At 47.4% G+C, this 19,534-nt stretch overlaps 1 protein-coding gene across 1 annotated transcript in view; it reads left to right on the top strand.

Moving 5' to 3' along the window:
- Nucleotides 1-19,534, top strand: part of HS1BP3 (HCLS1 binding protein 3) — a 47,550-nt gene that overhangs the window by 6,122 nt on the left and 21,894 nt on the right. The window contains exons 2-4 of the mRNA XM_007939288.1: nucleotides 4,169-4,334; nucleotides 11,796-12,003; nucleotides 13,865-14,108. Of these exons, the coding sequence (XP_007937479.1) occupies nucleotides 4,169-4,334; nucleotides 11,796-12,003; nucleotides 13,865-14,108 (618 nt within the window). The remainder of the gene's footprint in view (nucleotides 1-4,168; nucleotides 4,335-11,795; nucleotides 12,004-13,864; nucleotides 14,109-19,534) is intronic.

The following is a 19,534-nucleotide window of genomic DNA, read 5'->3' as shown; positions in this document are numbered from 1 at the left end:
TGGGCTCAAGTATAACAGGGATTGTGGGGCTGGCGCGGGATCGGGCAGTGTTTCGTTCTGCTGTGCATGGGGTCGCTATGAGTCGGAAACGACTCAACGGCACTTAACAACAACAACAACATTCCTAACTCTCCTTTCTCTGTTGCTTCAGGTGAATGGAGACCAATTGTTGTATCTTAGATGTCCACTAAGGAGCTCTGGTAGCATAGTGCCTAAGGCATTTGACTGCTAACCAGAAGGCTGGCAGTTCAAGTCCACCACCCATTCCTCGGCAGGAAGATGGGACAATCTACTTCCATAGTGATACCACCTCAGAAACCCAAGGAGGGGTCGCTGTGTGTCGGATCCAACTTGATAGCAGTGAGTTTAGTTTTTTGAGGTGTCCACTTGGAAGCTTTTAAGACCCCAGGCACTATACAAGAAGTAGGAGGTAGAACAGAAGCACTAAACATGTTATTAGGCCATTTAATTAGGATATCCCATGAAACCATGACCCTAAACCTCCAAACCAAGAAACCAAATCCCATCAGGTTATATATAAGCAGCCTTAGCAGCTATTTTTTTTGTCACTGTTGTTAACATCTCTTTCAGACAACTGTTGCCAATTCAACTTTTTACAGGGGTACAACTTATTGACAGCAATTACAATGATCAACTGTACAATGCTACCCTTAATCAATGCTATTTTTCCATCACTGCTAGCCCCCTTTTTCCCCTTCTCTCTTACCCCTGGTTACTACTAATAAACTTTAGTCTCTATACATTTGTCTTTCCCTGTCTTTTTATATAAGTAAGATCATACAGCATTTGTCCTTTTGTGATTGGCAGTTTATTTCACCCACTATAATGACTTCAATTTCCATCCATACTGTAGCATGTATCAAGACTTCATTTCTTCTGCTGGCTAAGTACTGTTTCACTGTATGTACTACATTTTGTTTATCCATTCATCTGTTGATGGACAGTTAGATTGTTTCCAACTTGGGGATATCTTGAATAGTGCTACAATGAACATTGGTATACAAGATTCTTTTTGAGTCTTTCCTTCCATGTCTTTGGAGTTTATACCTGGGAGTGGAATTGCTGGGTCATATGGTAGTTCTAATTTTAATTTTCTGAGTACTGCCATGTTGTTTTTCACACAGCCATACCATTTTGCATTCCCACCAGCAATGGATAAGGGTTCTAATTTCCCCACATCCTTGCCAACATTTGTTATTTTCTGTTCTTTTTAAAAAATCTTAGCCATCCTAGTGGAAGTAAAGTGGTATCTCATTGTGGTTTTGATTTGCATCTCTCTGATGAATAGTAACACTGCGCCCCTTTTCATATATTTGATGGCCTTTGAATATTCTCTTTGGTAAAATGTCTATTCATGTCATTTGCACATCTTATGTTGGCTTATTTATCTTTTTGTTGTTAAGTTGTTCTGGATATATTTTGAAGATAGAACTTTCAGGGTTTACTGGGATTACATATGTGATGCGAGAAAAAGAAAGAGGAGTCAAGACTGACCACAAGATTTTGTCCTGTTACTGAAAGAGCCAAGTTGCAGTTTACTGAGATAGGGAGATTATGACAGGAGCCAGGTTTCGGGTAAAGTTGGGTGTCAAGATTTGTGTAGACAAGTTGATTTTAAGAAGCTTGTTGGTGCTCACGTGGAGATGTCAGGTTGGCAGCTGGAAGAATGAGCCTGGCATTGAGGGGAGGTTTGAACTAGAGATCTGAACTTGGGAGTCATTAGCCCAGAGATGGGATTTAAAGCCTTGAAGCTGGGTGAGAACACCTGGGGAGAGGGTCCAGCCAGAGGAAAGGGCTAAGGATGGAGCTCTGGGCAGAACTAGAAGGGAAAATCAGAGAAGCTGAGCGATGGGGAGAGAGGGAGAGAAAAACCAAGAAAGAGTGGGATGTCCTGGATGACAGTAAAGACAGTGCTTCCAGGAATAGAATGTGACTGTGTCAAGTGTTGTTGCTAAGTCAGGTAAAATAAGCTTAAGATCAAATCAGAGAGAGAACTGGAGACAGTGCATATTGGCAACTCTTTTGAGGAGTTTTGCTGTAAAGAAGAAGAGAGAAAAGGAGCAGCAGTAAGGAGATGTCAGGTCAGAGGTCAGTGTTAAAAGAAATAAGAGCATGATTGGATGATACTAAGAATGATCCAATAAGGAGAAAGGGGATTGATGATGCAGAAGAGAAAAGGGAGTAATTATAAATGCAGTGTCCTCAAGTTGGTGAAAGGGATTGATATCTCTACCTCAGTGAAGGGTTGGCCTTAAACAGGAGCCGTCTGGGTAACAGGAGGAGAGGTGGTATCCAGGGAGCAGATTCAGGCAGATGGTGGGTGTGATATGAAGCCCTTGCAAGTTCTTTTGACATTTTCTCAGTGAATAGGAAGCAGCACCATGAGCTGAGGGTGAGAAGGGGAAAGCAGATTTGGGGGTGGCATGGTGCCTAAGGCATTTGACTCTTAACCAGAAGGCTAGTGGTTCAAACCCACCAGCCACTCCTCTGAAGGAAGATTGGGCAATCTACTTCTGTAGACATACCACCTTGGAAACCCAAGGAGGGGTCACTTTGAGTCAAATCTACTCGACGGCAGTGAGTTTTTTTTGAGAGAGGTGATGGTGCAAAATTGACTCCATGGCTTGCTGCTCAGCAAGTGGTCCCCTGGAGCACCATGGAGCAGCATCAGTACCACCTGGGAGCATCTTAGAGATGTGGACTCTCCAGACTCAGTGAATCTGAATAAATAAGATCCACAGGGGACTTGTATGCACGTTCCTGTTTGAGAAGTTGGTTTAGGGCAAGGGCAGGAAAATTTATCCTGCACCATGTTTAGTAAATAAAGTTTTATGAGAACACACTCTATTTGCTGATTTCAGCTTCAATAGCCTAGGCCTTGAACTGTTCATTCCAATTCGATCCCCTACTGATAATTTCCATTTCCACCCTAGATGTACTGAATCAGAATCTACAGTTTAATGAAATCCACAGGTGATTCGTGCAGGTCCCTAGGTGATGTATACGTAAGAATTACCTGGGGATCTGGTTAAAATGTAGATTCTGATACTGTGTATCTGGGGTGGAAATGCAAATTCTCAACAGTGTGAACCAGTTCAAAGCCCTGTTGACAGCAGAGTAGAGTAGTTGTAACAGAGACCCTCTGAGCCTTTACTGCAGAAGTTTTCCTTGGGATCTAGGAGAGTGAGAGAGTGAGTGGATTAGGCCCAGGTGCATCAGAACCTTCTGGAGGGTTTGCTAAATACCTTGCTAGGCCCACCCCCTGGGCTTCTGATTTAGTACCTTGCGTTTGCCTCTCTAAGTAGCTCTTGTAGCATAGTGCCTAAGACATCTGACTGCTAACCAGGAAATTGGTAGGTCAAACCCACCAGCCACTCCATGGAAGCAAGACTGGGCAGTCTACTTCCATACAGATTTACTGCCTTGGAAACCTAATGGGGGTCACTGTGAGTTGGAATCTACTTGAGGGCAGTGGGTTTTGTTTAGTCTAGGGCAATGTAGTGTGGCTCCCAGGCTTGTGCTACCAGCTGGAAGTTTGTGGTCATGAACTTAAAGTAGGACCACCAGGCATCATGGGGTGTGTTGATCTCCAGTTGTGTTCATGTGCTTGGCCACAGGTGCAAAGAAGGCCGAGAACTGGAGTCTTGGGCTTTTCCCAGACTAGTCCTGCACTCAAGAAGAAGTCAGGAATGCTGAGGTCTTACATAGTCATCCTAGCAATGGGATGTGGAATCTAAGCTGGTTGAGGCCTGGTGTGATGGGTGGGATGGTGGACAAGTGGTAGACCTGGTTATAAGTCCTGATGCAGCCAAAGAACTGTCAGAGATGAAGCGCTGGAGAAGCAAGCTGCACCCGTAGGAGGTGCAGCCCTCTGTGTGCTTTACACTCAACAGTTCCACTGCTAAGAACCCCCCCCTCCCACCCTTTTACTTCCACCCACAGTTTCTACCTGTGCTTCTTTTCCATAATGAGCCTAACTCATTCCTCATTTCTTTTTAATGCTCTGGAATGAGAACCACTGAGGACTACCATCAGAGCAGCCTCTTATCCAGGCCTGCTGGGCCGGACCCAGGCCCTGCCTGCAGCTCCATTGAGAAACCTGTTGGTTTGAACCTGAACTTCCTTTGCTTTCTTTTCCCTTTGGCAGGCAAATTCAGAATGCCCATACAGGCCTGGACCTGAGTGTGCCCCAGCACCAGGAGGTGCGGGGCAAGATGATGTCAGGCCATGTGGAGTACCAGATCCTGGTGGTAACCCGGTTGGCTGCATTCAAGTCAGCCAAGCACAGGCCTGAGGACGTCGTGCAGTTCTTGGTGAGCTAGGGACTCTGGCCAGGATCTGGGGAGGGGGTCTCTGGGGATCCACTGAGACACATCCACCCACCAGGGTGCCAGTAGAAGCAGTGAGCGGGCACTCACTAAAGGTCTGTGACTGAATCAAGCACAGATGCTTATAGTCCATGGGGAGACAGACTTGTAAAGGTAGACACAGATGGTGACAGGAGCACACAGTGGGGTGGAGGGCTATGGACACATAGGAAAGGGGCACCTCAGTCACCCTGGGGAAAGAGGTTCCAGGAGACTTCTGGGAAGAAAGGTGAGCTATAGCTTAAAGAGCAGATGGGCTACACAAACCATCTACCCTGAGTCTAAAAGAACTAGATGGTGCCCAGGTACCACTACTAACCATTCTGATCAGGGTCACAATAGATGGACCCTGATAGAACTGGAGAAAAACATGGAATAGAACTCAGATTTTTAAAAAGTTCAGACTTACTGGACAAGCGGGAACTTTCAGAGGACTCCCTGAGACTGTCACCCTGAGATCCTCTTTAAACCTTGAACTGAAACTCTCCCCTGAGGTCACCTTTGAGTGAATTAACAGATTGGCACACAAAATAAAGGATAATGAGACCAATAGGTCAACAATGACTCTAAAGCAAAGATGAGAAGATAAGGAGACAGGGAAACTAGAGTACTGGAAACAGAACAATCGGACACATTTAAAGAGAATGTTGACACGTTGCAAAACATGTAGCTAATGTTGCTGAAAAATTTGTGTACCAATTGTCAAATGGGAACCTAATTTGCTGTGTAAACTTTCACCAAAAACACACTAAGACATTGTTTTAAAATAGAGAGCAAATGGGAACTAAGCAGAAGAAGGGGGAGGAGAGTGTTCTAGGCAGAGGGCACAGCCTAAGCAAAGCCTCAGGGGCCTGAAGCAATGGTTGTGTGGGGAGCTGTGAACAGTTGAGTATCATCCTAGGATGCGAGGGAGAAGATGAGGGTGGATGATGGGCAGGATCCAGGTCATGGAGAGCTGAGCAGGGAGCCTGACTTGCAGCTGAGGAGGAGTCATAAGTAGGAGAGTGACATGGTCATGTTTACCTTTCATAGGCTGGGCTGGTGGGAGAGTTTGAGAGTTTGAGCCCCTGCCAATGCACCTCACACCCAGCCACCACTGTGAAAATGCTGTAGTGGTGGTGTCTGACCTCTAACTTCACAAGCGGGAGGGAGAGTCAAGATCAATAGCCCAAGGCTGATTCCTATGAGACAAAGGTCAGACATGCTACCACCCTCCAACCTTTGTACCAAGTATGAAACAAGGCCATCCCTCTCACAGCATTCTCTGTTTCTCTGCTGGATTCAATAATTCATTGCAGTGGCCACACAGAACTCACAGACAATAATCACGATTATAGGCTTCATTAAGAAAGTAACAGGTTGTACAGTTTAGAATCAGGAACAACTCAGGATCCACTTGTTAATCAGGACAGCGTCTTCTTGCCCTTTGCCTCTGGGCCCTGCTTGCACAAGTGTTACAAAGCTCTTTTAGCTCCGCCAGTAAGTGCCTGAAGGCACCCCACTCGGCCAGTAAGTCTTGGCCCAGAGGCTCTCAGTTCTCTTGCTCCATGGGTGGGCAAGTCTGGCTCCTCTGACAAGTGCCCAGAGTGACCCTACTCTGCCAGCCAGCCCTCTGCCGGAAGATGCTCAGCTCTCTCACTCCATGGGCCAGGAAGCCCACAGCACTGTCAGTCTCTGGCGTTACAGCTCTCTGTGTCTCAGTCTAGAGGCTATCAGCCTGGATCCAAAGAATGTGATCTACTCCTGCCTTTTCTTGTTCGTGGTCATGAGGTTCCCCTTCTGCTCTGGGATTGGTTATCTTTTAAGCCTAGCAATATGGAAAAAATGACCAATCCCTTTGTTAGAGTTCCATATACCTTATTTGTATAGTCTCACCCAGTCATTTGGTGGGAGTTATAAGGAGCTCTGGTGCTCTGGTAGCGTAGTGCCTAAGGCATCTGACTGCTAACCAGAAGGCTGGTGGTTCAAATCCACCAGCCACTCCTTGGAAGGAAGTTGAGAAATCTATACTTCCATAGTGATACTGCCTCGGAAACCCAAGGAGGGGTTGCTATGAGTCCCATCTGACTTGACGGCAATGAGAGTCATAAGGACTATGGCTAGAAGAGCCCTATTAAGTAATTCCCTGTACTACAACCACCCATCTGTCAGTGGGGGCTTATGTGTTGCTATGATGTCAGACAGGTTTTAGTGGAAATTCTAGACTAAGATGGACTAGGAAGAAAGTCTTGGTGATCTACTGTGGCGAATTGCTTGATGTGGCCCTTCTAGCCATTGCCCTCCATTCTGTGATGTATTGTAAATCCTATTATCAATGACTGTTTGGGGTGGTGTGGTAGTTAAGGTCGAGTGTCAACTTGGCTGGGCAGCTGGTAGCAGTCGTTCCTTGTAATGACTGGCAATCGGCTCTGTGGTGGGATTTGCCTTGAGCTGCTGATTGTTAAAGCCATCCACTGAGGTTATTGCTGTTGGAGCAACACAGGTGGAATGTATCTTGAATCCTGCCTTGGTGGGGGGTATAATTCAAATCACCACCCTTAGCTTCCTGCGAATCTCCTGGGAAGGTTCACCCTCCTCTTGCTCCGGTTCTGTGTTTTGGCTCATCCTCATCTCACCCCTGGATTTGGGACAGCAGCCATCTTCTGATGTGATCAAAGTTCATCAAACCCTGAGAATTGGGAGACTCCTCCAGACCCACTCATGGACCTGGGACTCGCCAGCCTGCCAGCCTCCACCACTACTACGTGAGACAAACCCTTGGGTGTCTGTGAATTCTGTGAGGCATTACAGGGAGATACAGAACCCTAAGATGGGGGAAATTACTGGGAGGAAGAGGAGTTGATGTCTGCAATGATGGAGTGGCACAGAAGTTTGGACATTTGGGTCATCTTTAACCTCCGCCTCATTGGCACCAGCCTTGTGCTGATCTTTCTGAGAGATATTGTTCAAGCATCTGCTTTCAAAATATTGGCCAGTGAGAGAATTCTGGGGGTCACACTGGTACAATTCCATTATACATGGATTCACCACGAGTTGGTGGCCAACTTGACAGCTGCTAATAATATCCACATATTTTGCTGACTTATCTCCAACTGAAATAAAGAGCACTGGTGGAGGGCAGATTGAAGGGGAATGCATTGAGTGTGATGTGTCTCCCCAGTGAAAGGATACATGAGCTTGGGAGAGGAATTGGGCCTAAAAGGCAGATTTGGAAGGTTGGCAATCTACTTCCGTAGTGATACTGCCTTGGAAACCCAAGGAAGGGTCGAACTGTGAGTTGGGTCTGACTTGACGGCACATAACAACAAACAACAACAACCTGGGTGGAGTAGCCCAGAAAACACAGATGGAGGGCAGAACAAAGGGCTGAGGAGGGGATTCTGGGGAACATCAACAGCTCAGTGACAGTCAAAGAAGAGGACGTTACAGATGAGGTGGAGGGAAGAGAGGTGGGAGACTGCAATCACAGAAGCAAAGGGAGAAGAGAGTTTCAAGAAGAGATGTGATCACAGATGCATTTATTTGCTTTTTGTCTACCCTTTGGGTCCTTGTGAAAAAGCCCAGAGCCTGTGACCAAGAGAGGCCACAGGTTTAGTAGACTAAAGATAAACTAAGCAAGGGTCATGCAGTCAAGAGGGAGCAACAGTTGTGCCAGGTCATAGCTGCAGGTTTGCACACAGGTTGGTTCTGGATTTTATGGCAGCCAGGATAAACGTGAACAATGGGTAACATAGCTCTCATTACCTGTTAAAGACACACCAAGTTCCAGAAAGAATTTATGGCACAAGTCTGTCATGAGAAATGTCTAAAATAGTATCAATAGCTGCAATGTTTTTCATTTGAGCATCATGCTGCTTCTGAGAGCCAGGTGTCATGTCTGTCAGGTGGTGGTTCTGTGTTTGCATTGCTCCAGAAGGGGCTTTGCTCTGCAGGGTAGTTTTTAGTTGCCAGGTAATATTACTTAATCCAGGATGGAGCTTAATGCACCCACATTTTTAGGAATGAGAGCAGCAGACAAATATATTTGGGATTGATGCCTCTGGGTGTGACAGAGATACAGTATTCAGGGAGCCCTTGAGGACTGCCCAGCCAGCCCACTCTTTTCCTGTGCAAAGGGTCAGCACTATGTGCAAGGGTATAAATGGGGCCAGTTTTCACACCTTCACACATCATACAGTGCCCTGTATGTGCAGGAATATGTGTGCAGTGTGTATGTGCAGGTGCTGCTCAAACATTATGAAGTACCTGCAAGAGCCAAGGAGAACTGTCATGTCCTCTGTATGGAATCTTGGGGTGTAGCTCAAAAGTACATATCCCAAGGATGAAACCTATTTGAAGTTTTATGAGTTAGCTAAAAAACTTAATAAGCATTTGACATTCTACTCCTTTAAAAGACAAAAGCATTTTAATATAAAACTGTGTTTAATTGCTAACCATGGTATAAAACCAGCCTCCCAGAAGGAACATGAGTATGTGCTTGAGGATTTGCAGACACCGCACATGTGCTTGCGATGAGGCATACACGCTTAATTAGAAGGATGGAGGGTAGCATCACTGTATGCTCAGCATTCTGTCCAGTGCTAATGCACAGGAGGTTGACCAGATAAATGCTAGTCCCCACCCTCTGCTCTGTGCTCCAAATGCCTTTCCCTTGACCTCCCATCATTGCTAGTTTAGGTTATCTATCTGAGAAAACACTTTCTTTGGAACACTGACAAATGTGGGCTGTGCATGGGGGGATGTGCATGTGGGGACTCCAGACTTACAGCTCCTTGGCGCCTCACATTGCCAGTGCCCTGGAGACCTGAGGCTCCCAGAACACCAGTTCCAGTGGGTTGGTAGGCCAGGCCTGAGTGGGACACTCAGGCCAGCAGAGGGCGCCCAGCCCCCACAGTGACCAGCTTGCCTGGACCAGGTTTTCTGAATTGTGCTCTGCCTACAGCCACTCCTCAAAAGGAAGGTTGGGCAATCCTACTTCCATAGTGATACTGCCTCGGAAACCCTAGGAGGAGTCGCTATGAGTCGGGGCCGACTCGACGGCAAATAACAACAACAACAACAGCCTCTGGTTCCTTAGGTCTGCCTCAGAGTGTACCCTGCGTTACTCAATTTTGTGAAAGAATTCGCTTGACTTTCTTTTCTTGAAGGCTGTTCTCAGGAAAGCTCTGGAGCCAGGCTCTCGTGCTTGGTGTTGACAACTTCAGGCAGCAGCGTTTTTCCCCAGTGACTCTCCATTTTGGGGGGCTCTGAAGCACTGTCCTGTGAACCACCTCCCAGTATCTAGCACCCTCATGGGCTGGGGTTCTGGATGATCATCTTGGTTAGTCAGTAATGCGGACTTCAAACACCCTGTGCATAGGAGGTGCCAGGTTCCCTGAATTTGAATGCATCAGATCCCCTGAAGTCAGTCAGCCACTCAACAGCATTTGCAGTGGTAGCTGAGGGCATGGCCCTGTCCTAGGAGCATAAACATGAATAATACATGTGCTTACCCTTAGTAGCCTCAAGTAATTGGAGAGACAGGTCCAACACATGGGAAGAGCACAGAGGAGTTCAGAAGAGTGGATGTTGGGCTGGTGGTGGACCATGTAGGTAAAGCAGATGACTGTACTCTGAGCACCCACATTAGGTTGCACAGACCTCAGCATTGATGCTGAGCCCTCCATACTGTGACTACTCACCCTCTCTGGTCTCCCCCATGAGACCAGGAGTCTTTGGAGGCACAGACCATGTCAGGGGGTTGTCCCCCTACAGAGTATATGCTCAAGAAGAGCTTTATAAGTGAATGAGTGAACCCTGCACTGCTGTGGGTGTGGTGGGGAGGCAGAGGAGGAGGTGAGGTCGGCTAGCACCCAGGACCACCTTCTAATGGCCCAGCATCACCCTCTAACAGCCCGCAGGAACCCTGTCCTGCTTCACTGTGGTCCCAGTGTACAGAAGTCTTTCCTAATTGTCCTGGTTCACTGCGGGGCAGAGACCAACTTTGGCAATACCTAGCTCTTCACCACTTATAAGCACTTGTAAGAGGAGCCCATCCAGAGGTTGTCTTAGTTCATGGGTGAGTAAGCAAGAGATTTGTGCTAAGAACAGGTGATTCATTTTGTTGCAGGAAGATGACTTAATAGCCTGCTAGACTGCAGTCACCCTGCTAATGCCCTGAAAGTCTGGAATGGAGGTAGCAGCAGTGGTCACCTGTAGGCCAGGCCAGGCAGGAGTCCTTGCATCTAATGTCTTTACCAGGTCCTGTCATGGTGCCTAGAATCTCACCATTATTGCATCTTTCCTTTAGGCCACTAAGACTCTTAAAATTGAGTCTTCCATTGACTAGGAGGGCTAAGAGAATGGAACCTGAGAGAGGGAGATGGTGGAAGATAAGGAGGGCCAGCCTGCCCCTTCACCTGGCCCTTCCTGTGGCAGGCTGGTCCTTGGGGAGGACTTTCCAAGTAGCCTGACCCTCTTGGAGCCTCTGAATGGAGCAAATGGTTTCTGCTCAGCTGCTAATCCAAAGTTTGGCAGTTTGAACCCACCCAGCAGCACTGCAGAAGAAAGGCCTGGCAGTCTGCTTCCATAAAGATTAAGAAAAACACCCAACTAGTTGCCATGGAGTAGTTCTGACTCACAGCAACCCCATGTTTCAGAGTAGAACCACACTCCATAGAATTATCAGTGGCTAGGAGCTCTGGTGGGGTAGTGCCTAAGGAATTTAACTACTAACCAGAAGGCTGGTGGTGGTTCAAACCTACCAGCCACACCTCAGAAGGAAGATTGGGCAATCTATTTCCATAATAATACTGCCTTGGAAACCCAGGAGGGTTGCTGTGAGTTGGATCCAACTCTACGGCAGTGAGTTTTTTCTTTTTGTATGATCTTTAAGGAAGGAGGTCTCGTGGTACAGTGGCTAAAGCATTCAGCTGCTAACTAAAAGGTTGGCAGGTTGAACCTACCATACTCTCCTGGGGAGAAAGATGAGGCAGTCTGCTTCCATAAAGATTTATAGCCTTGGAAACCCTATGGGTCAGGGCAGTTCCATTCTGTCCTATAGGGTTGCTAAGTCACAGTCAACTTGATAGCAGTGGATTTGGTTTTTGGTTGGATGATCTTTCAGAAATAGATCATCAGTAATTTCTTCTGAGGTGCCCCTGGATGGAGTGGAGCCGTCAACTTTTCAGTTAGTAGCCAAGCACTTCACCATTTGTGCTACCTGGGACTCCCTGTAAGGATTGCAGCCAAGGAACCCTATGGAGCAGTGCTACTGTGTAACCATTGGGTCACCATGAGTCAGAATTGACTCAAAGCAGGGGGTTTGTTTTTTTGTTTTGTTTTGGTTTGGGCCCTCTGCTTGGTTGAGAGAGGAACATTCTCCCTTTTACTCTTCACTTAGGAAATCACCCGCCCCTCTCATTCCAGGTCTCTAAAAAGTACAGCGAGATTGAGGAGTTTTACCAGAAACTGAGCAGTCGTTACTCCACGACCAGCCTCCCCCCGCTGCCCAGGAAAGTCCTGTTTGTTGGGGAGTCTGACATCCAGGAAAGGAGAGCCACGTTCAATGAGATTCTGCGCTCTATCTCCAAGGATGCTGAGTTGGCAAGCAGCCCAGAGCTGCTAGAATTCTTAGGTACCCACCACTTTGTCCCAAGTCCCCATGGTCTCCCCTGGCACAGACCAGGCCTTGCTGTCCTGGCTCAGTGGGAGAAGGTCTGTGGTGCCCTCTGCAGCCTAGAAGCCTCAGGCCAGGCTGCTGAGACAGGCTGGACTTACTGACATATTTGGGCTAGGGTGGTGGGCAGAGGAGACTTGGGCGCTTGAGGAGCTAACTTGCCTGGGTGCGAGATGGGGCTCTCACAGAGGGTATTCTTCATCGACCCCACCTACACCCCTTGTGGCCAGCCCCATCCTCAGAGCTCTTCTCTCCCTGCTTTCCTCTTCGTCCTCCCTCCCTCCACCCATATACAATGTCTACACAAAGGTGAGCTCTCACAGCCAGGCAGGTGACCTGGCCCCTAGGGACACCTCAAACCCAGATGGTCTGTGTCCCCTCAGGGAGGGTAGGAGGGTAGGAGGTGACTCTGGGCAGAGGTGCAGCCTGTGTTCATTCAGTCTTCCCTGCCACAGGAAAGGCCGTGAGCCTGTTTAGTCCGTGTCCCAGACTCCTCTCTTTTTAGTTTTCTCATCTGTAAGATGGAGGAAACGTACCTGCCTGATGGGAGGAGTTGTGAGAAATGAGCGAATCAGTGTAAAGCCCTTAGAACAGACCGGATGCTGTGTTTTACCACCACCATTTGTCGTCCCATTAACCAAGACTCATGGTGACCCATGTGTGTCGCAGTAGAACTTTCCTCCATTGGGTTATTTTAAGCCTATGATTTTCTGGAAGTAGATTGCCAGGCCTTTCTTCTGAGGGGCCTGTGGGTGGACTCAGATCTTTAGCCTTTTAGTTAGCAGCGAGTATGTTAACTATTTCGCACCACCCAGGGACTTCTAAGACTGAGTTTTAAAAAGTGAATGCTTTCAGAGATTCAGTAAAACCTGTGAAAGCTGGAGCCTGTGTAAGGAGGAATCCTACTAGAGAAGGAAAACTAAAATATTTTCCACTAAAACAAGTGATAGCAAAGTAGTAAGACTGCACAATGTCAAAGGTAGAGAACTAGCAAGACCTGAAAAAACAAGGCGGTTTTGTGCAGTTCCGGCTCTCACAGGTTTCTCTGTATATTACTCAGTAACTATTTGGATGTAGATGAGCAACTCTTCTAATCTCATGCTTCTCAGACTTTCCCCCCAAGCACTGGCTTCTTCATTCTCAGTCTGTCACGGTCTGATGCTTTGGTAGATGTATCACATGGGTGGATGTTGTCTGACGGCTGCCCTGAGTGTCTATGTTTGCTCTCCCTTTCTGTACTAACTTTATTGTGGATGCCACCTGTGGGCCACACTTTGAAAAATGCTGATCTAAGCTAGTTTGTCATGGAGCAATCACAGTTACTTCTGGTATCTTCCATATACTCACTCTTCAGCCTCATCAGGTCTACAGTCTAATTGCCCAGACCCTCAGAGCAGATCCCCTTCCATGGTTGGATTGGCAGAGCTCTTTGACATGCCCATCCATCGTGCATATTGTTTCTGGAAGTGTTGCTTCTATTTGCATCACCCTCTACATGGTCTGGTTTGTTCCCCATCAGTCCTATGGAGGTAGCTTTTGCCATCCTGCCTTACAAACCAGATCCAAGCCTTGATAGTTCAGGAACCTTTGTCTTACTCTAAACTCCTTTGTGTAACCACTCTGCTCTTGGCTCCTCTGGTGCCCATCAACTCTCTGGGGCTGCTCCACTGGCAATGGTTGTCACCTTCCACCCACCCAACCTGCTATCCTGGCCTGTGACCAAGCTTCATCCCAGGATGCTGTACTCAGCCCCAGATACTCTTTTGTACAGGAACATCTCCGTCCCATCAAGTCCCCTCTATTCTTTCTTCCTCCCTAGGCACTAGGTCCCCAGGGGCTGTGGATCTCTCCAGCAGAGATGTCTCTGTCTTGGATGCAGACAGCCAGGAAGGGGACGACGGGGATGCTTTCGATTTCTTCAGGCAGCAGGATGGAGTGGCCGGAGAGGGTCTGCCGATCCCGGGCCTGCAGGGCAAGGATGCCGGGAAGCCCTTGGAAGAGGAGAAGGAAGAGGAGGAGGAGGAGGAGGAGGAGGTAGCACTGGACCCTCTGGGAATCATGCGGTAGGTCTCCTCCCTTGTTCCAGGCTTTCTGGAGAGGGTCCTCCCACTGTCCTGGGCATCGGAGAAAGTCCCTGTGCCCCCTGATCACTGCCACACATCATCTGGGCCATCAGTCCTTGGCCTGTATACTCAGGAGGAATATCTCTGCTCACCCTCCACTTCACCTGTGTCTTTGCCTGCCCATTCCTGGGTCACAGGGCATCTCCTCTGGCTCTATGCAGAGGCCTGTAAGAGCTGACTCTCATGCCAGCTTAGCAGCCTTGGCTGCGTGGACCCACCAGCCGGCAGTGGGAGGCCTGGATCCTTCCACCTCTTCCCTAACAGCTGTGTGACTTGGGTTTTCAGAGTCTTGTTCCTCTATCTGTAAAATCAAAACTAAAATCAAACCAGTTGTCATGGGGTCGTTTCCAACATCTGGAGGCCAAAAGTATGTATGTCAGAGTAGAACTGTCCTTCATAGTGTTTTCAGTGGCTGTGATCTTTCCAAAGGAGATCACCAGGACGTTCTTACTAGGCACCTCAGGGTAGACTCGAACCTCTAGCCTTTCAATTAGTAGCCAAGCGCTTAACCATTTGTGCCTCCTAGGGCATCCTTACCATAAAGCAGGGGTAGGACTCCTGTGAATCATATGGGTGGAGGGATCATGGGTCCCACAAGGTGTCATCTGTGTATATAATGCAGGGAGGTAGAGTGAGCCCTGGGGACCCTGGCCAGTGGACTGAGTCCTTTCACACACAAACATGCACACACATTGATCAGAGAAGAAGTGGGCCAGCTATGGTCTCAGTGGTCCCTCTGGCCCTCTGACTGTCTTCAGCCAATCCTGAGGCCCCACTATGTCATCAACCCTGTGCTAGGCTGGGAGGAGGGGCACAGGCCAGATGAGAACCACACATCTGCCCCAAGGCCCCTTCAGTGGGCACAGGGTGAGATGTGTGGGCAGGCACTCCCACCTAGAAGGAGATAACTTCCCTGAGGGAAAGACAGACAGACTCAGCCACTGCGAGGGCCCTTACTTTTTCTTCTTGGTCCAAATTTGCAAGAAGCAAGGTGGGAACTAATGTGTTTTGAGTACTGTGTGCTGGCCATGGTATTCTGCTCCTCAAGTACTGTATCTCATTGATACTTTGCTAGGAACTACTGCTATTTCATTTTACAGATTGAAGAAACTGTGGTCTATGAGGGCCAAGTACCTCCCTGAGGTTAGACAGCTGGTAAGCACTGGAACTGGGGTTGAAACAGTTTTAAGATAATGTTCTGTGGAGTCAGGCTGCCTAGGTGGAAATCCTGGCTCTGCCCTTTACTAGTCTGTGTCCCTGCAATGTGTTGCTTTCTTCTTCACCTTTCTTCAGTGAAAATAAGTAACAACAGTACCTGCTTCTTAGGGCTCTTGTGAGGACTAAAGGAGTTACCATACATAAAGCATACTGACAATGCTTTGTAAATATTAGCAGTTAGCTTTGATTAAAGCCACATTCCTTTTATCCCACTGCCTCTATAGGATCAGACCCTAGATCAGAGATATTCTGTCATTAGTATACCTTAGAGATTTATTGAAATGTTAAGTCAACAGGTGAATGAAGCCTCTGTTACAGGACTTTTTACAGAAAGGAATTGGAGCTGGTTAAGAATCAGGCAATGGGTACGTTAAGCTGAAGTCAACTTGAAAGATACAATCCTGAGGCTTCAGGAAGCATTGCCCTGCTGTCCTGGTGGAACGTGTGGGAGAGAGTTGGTGCATACACTGGCGAGTGGAGATGTGGGGCAGGCCCAGCTGTCTGTGAGAGACATGCATGGAGGGATGAGGATTCATATTCACAATTAGGGCCTAAGGGTACCTCAAAACCTCATCTAGGAAGTCAGCAGGGACAGGGGCAGGAGCCAGTGGGAGGAGTCTGTAGACCTTTGGCATGTGCTTTGTGTAGATACAGGCCCTCCCAGCTCAGCATACCTGCCTTTGTCTTGGATGGGGTAACTGGCCCTGTGGGAGGGGCAGCCGGATGATGAGTTATGTGGGGAGAAAGCCTGCCCTGGAGAGGCCAGGACAAGCTTGTAATAGCCGTGCTTTATCAGCCTTGCTTAACCCTGCAGGCCTGTTTCAGGCTTTATTTTGGTAAGGATAAGGCTTTGTTTGAACTCACGCTCTCTGTTGTTCTGAGTAACCACACGTAGTGCCAAACTGAGATGGGCTGTGGTGGTTTGTGCCAGCCTGTGGCTGAAGGACATGCTCAGCAAAGCGGTTCCTTTTTTGGATAGGAAAATGCTCTTTGACGTTAGCAAGTACTGCCTTGAATTTCTTTCTTACTCCAGTAGCAGATCATCAAGGAATGTCAGCTGGCCAGGGACTCCTGCTCCCCAGCTCCCCTCAGACACATACTGCCCACAGCTCTGTTCTCCAGGGACCTATTCCTGGACCCCATACAGAGTCAGCACAGCATGTACAGAGGAACATCAAAGGCTTAGGGTCCTCTCTATCCAGTTTTTCTTCTAATGGCCAATGTGATAATAAAAATATCAGTCAATGCTGTCACCTCCATCAATAATAACAGTTAATATTTTTTGAGAGCTACAAAAACGACATGGAGGCAGCATTGTCTGAACTCTTAACTTCCCAAGGGAGAGACACAATCACTATCAGCAACCCAAGGCTTATTCCTATGAGGCCAGACATGCCACCACCCTCTAGCTTCTTTACCAATTCTGAACTAATGGTCCCTCCCACTCACTACTTCTCTGCTGTGTTCGGCAATTCATTGCAGTGGCCATGCAGAAGTCACCATACTCATGAGTATGGGGTTTATTAGGGAAGTAAGGAGCTCTGGTAGCATAGTGACTAAAGCACTTGACTGCTAACCAGAAGGCTGGCGGTTCAAACCCACCAGCCACTCCTCAGAAGGAAGGTTGGGTATTCCTACTTCCGTAGTGATACTGCCTCGGAAACCCAAGGAGGGGTCGCTATGAGTCGGGGCCGACTCGACGGCACATAACAACAACAACAACAAAATTAGGGAAGTAACAGGCTACAACCCAGGTTCAGGAACTCTCTCAGGATATAATTTTTCAGTTGGAACAGTCTACCATCTGCTATGCCCTCAGGCATACCTCTCACCCTTGGCCTCTCATCTGGCCTCTGCCCCGCTAGGGCAAGTGTTAAAAAGCTCTTTTAGCTCTGTCAGTACAGGCATCTAGGTGCACCCCACTACACCAGCAAACCTCATGCCCAGGGGGACTCAGCTTTCTCACTCCTTGGGCCGGGAAGCCCGTTGCTCTGTCTCGTGCCTTTTGGTCACCTGTGCCAGCCATCTCTGTTGGCCATCTTTCTGCCAAACAGGTGCAGCACAGTGATCTCAGGTCCAAAGACACACTACATTCACCTCCTCCATTCCATCTCCAGCTCTTCTCTCTTGATGGCAGTGAGATCCCCTCTTCTACGTAGGAGGGCTCATTTTAAGCCCAGTAGCAAAGCAAAACTAACCAATTCTCACATTAGAGTTCCATACACCTTATTTGCATAGTCCCACCCAGTAATCTGGTGGAACTTTCAAAGACCATGGCTAGAAAAGCCATACCAAGTAATTCACTGCTCACACTGCTCACAAGAGCTTATTAAATGCTAGGACCTAAGTTAGCATTTTGCTTTCATTATCTCGTTTTATCTTTTAAGATGGTATTTTTTAAACTTTTTTGTTATGACCCACAGAAAATTATATTTTATATCATGACCCAGTACACTCAAGTGCATAAACAAATACATATAACATACATACATATGTATGTATATACAAACCAAAACCAAACCCACTGCCATCAAGTCAATTCTGACTCATAGTGACTCCCATAGGGTTTCCAAGGCTGTAAATCTTTACAGAAGCAGACTGCTTCATATTTCTTCTGTGGAGCAGCTGGTGGGTTTGAACTGCTAACCTTTTGATTAGCAACCAAATGCCTTACCGTAGCACCATCAGAACTCATATATTTGTTAGTGGGCATTGAATCAGGTGAGAGAAATGTGAACTGAAACAAAAGCTTTGACTCTTACTAAGCCTTACTAAGTGTGTTGTACTCTGATATATTTTTTTCTATTTCATTTTTAAATGCCTTCACAATCCATTATGGGTCCAGCTTGGGAAATGGTACTGTAGGCAGTGGATATTGGCATCATCTTTATTTTTGTGTGTGAGGAAACTGAGGGTTTGGGAGGTCAAGTAACTCCTCCACAGACCTACAGCCCACAGATGGCAGAGCCAAGATTAGACCCCACCTCTGTGCTGCTGGCCTGCATTCTGATCTTTCAGCAATAGGAGTGGGAAGGGACTAGGATGATGCCCCTTTCACAGATGAGAACATCAAGGACAGCATTGAGCAGGGACTTGTTCAGAGTCTTGTGTGTGGTAGAGTCATGTCTGGAAGCCTCTCTGGGGACACCCAGGTAGGCCTGCTGACTCTCTTGCTTTGGGTTTCCTGTTGTCCAGCCCAACTGCCCCTTGGTGAGGAACATTCTGTTCTTTGCAAGCAGCTTATGTTTTACATGTGTATTTCTTCATCTCCTGCCCTCTGCTCCTCTGCATACGCAGCAGCCCTGGTTTCACAGCTCTGTACCCTGCCTCTCCCCCCAGCACTGGACTTAGCTCTGGGCCTTTCTGGAGCAGCCACTGTTTCTGGGTTGTTGTTGTTAGGTGCTGTCGAGTCAGCTCTGACTCACAGTGACCATATGTACAACAGAACGAAACACTGCCTGGTCCTGCACCAGCCTCACAATCCTTGCTATACCTGAGCCCATTGCTGTAGCCACTGTGTCAATCCATCTCATTGAGGGTCTTCCTCTTTTACGTTGACCCTCCACTTTACCAAGCATGATATCCTTCTCAAGCAGAACTTTATTTCTCCTTGCTGTGGCCACAGCGGGGTGCTGTTGCTCTATTGTGGGACTGCTTAGCGGCTTAGGAGTCACCAGCACAAAGCCAGAGCAAGCTCGCCTGGCTTTTCTTTGTCTTTTAAACATGGTTTTGATTACTGAAAAGACGACATTACTACATCATTAGAGAGCACTTAAAGATAGAAAAAGCCCTCACCAGGCCCAGCCCAACACTGTGCTCCCCTTATTCGCTAGGTTTTTCTTCTGCCCCTGCCCCAGGATGGTACACATAATTGCAGACATAGTGTACATGCCTTTTCATACCCTACTTTTTCACTTAATATTCTGTCCTGATGGCTTTTCCATGTTGCACATAGTTTTAGTATTTAACTTCCTATTTTAGAGACTTCATGGTTCTGAGAAAAAATGAAGTTTTGCCATAATAGTTCTGTCTTCTGCTAGAAATTATCTTGCTAGAAACATGTTTAATTGTGTTTCAAATAATAGATGATGATTATAAAAAATAAAAAATGTCCTTCTTCTAAGAACATAGATACTTTTGGATTGTTG

The sequence above is a fragment of the Orycteropus afer genome, unplaced genomic scaffold, assembly GCF_000298275.1.
Source record: "Orycteropus afer afer isolate SDZICR_OR568_19922 unplaced genomic scaffold, OryAfe1.0 scaffold00058, whole genome shotgun sequence".
Taxonomy (NCBI): domain Eukaryota; kingdom Metazoa; phylum Chordata; class Mammalia; order Tubulidentata; family Orycteropodidae; genus Orycteropus; species Orycteropus afer.
This window is presented reverse-complemented; position numbering and strand designations above follow the sequence as displayed.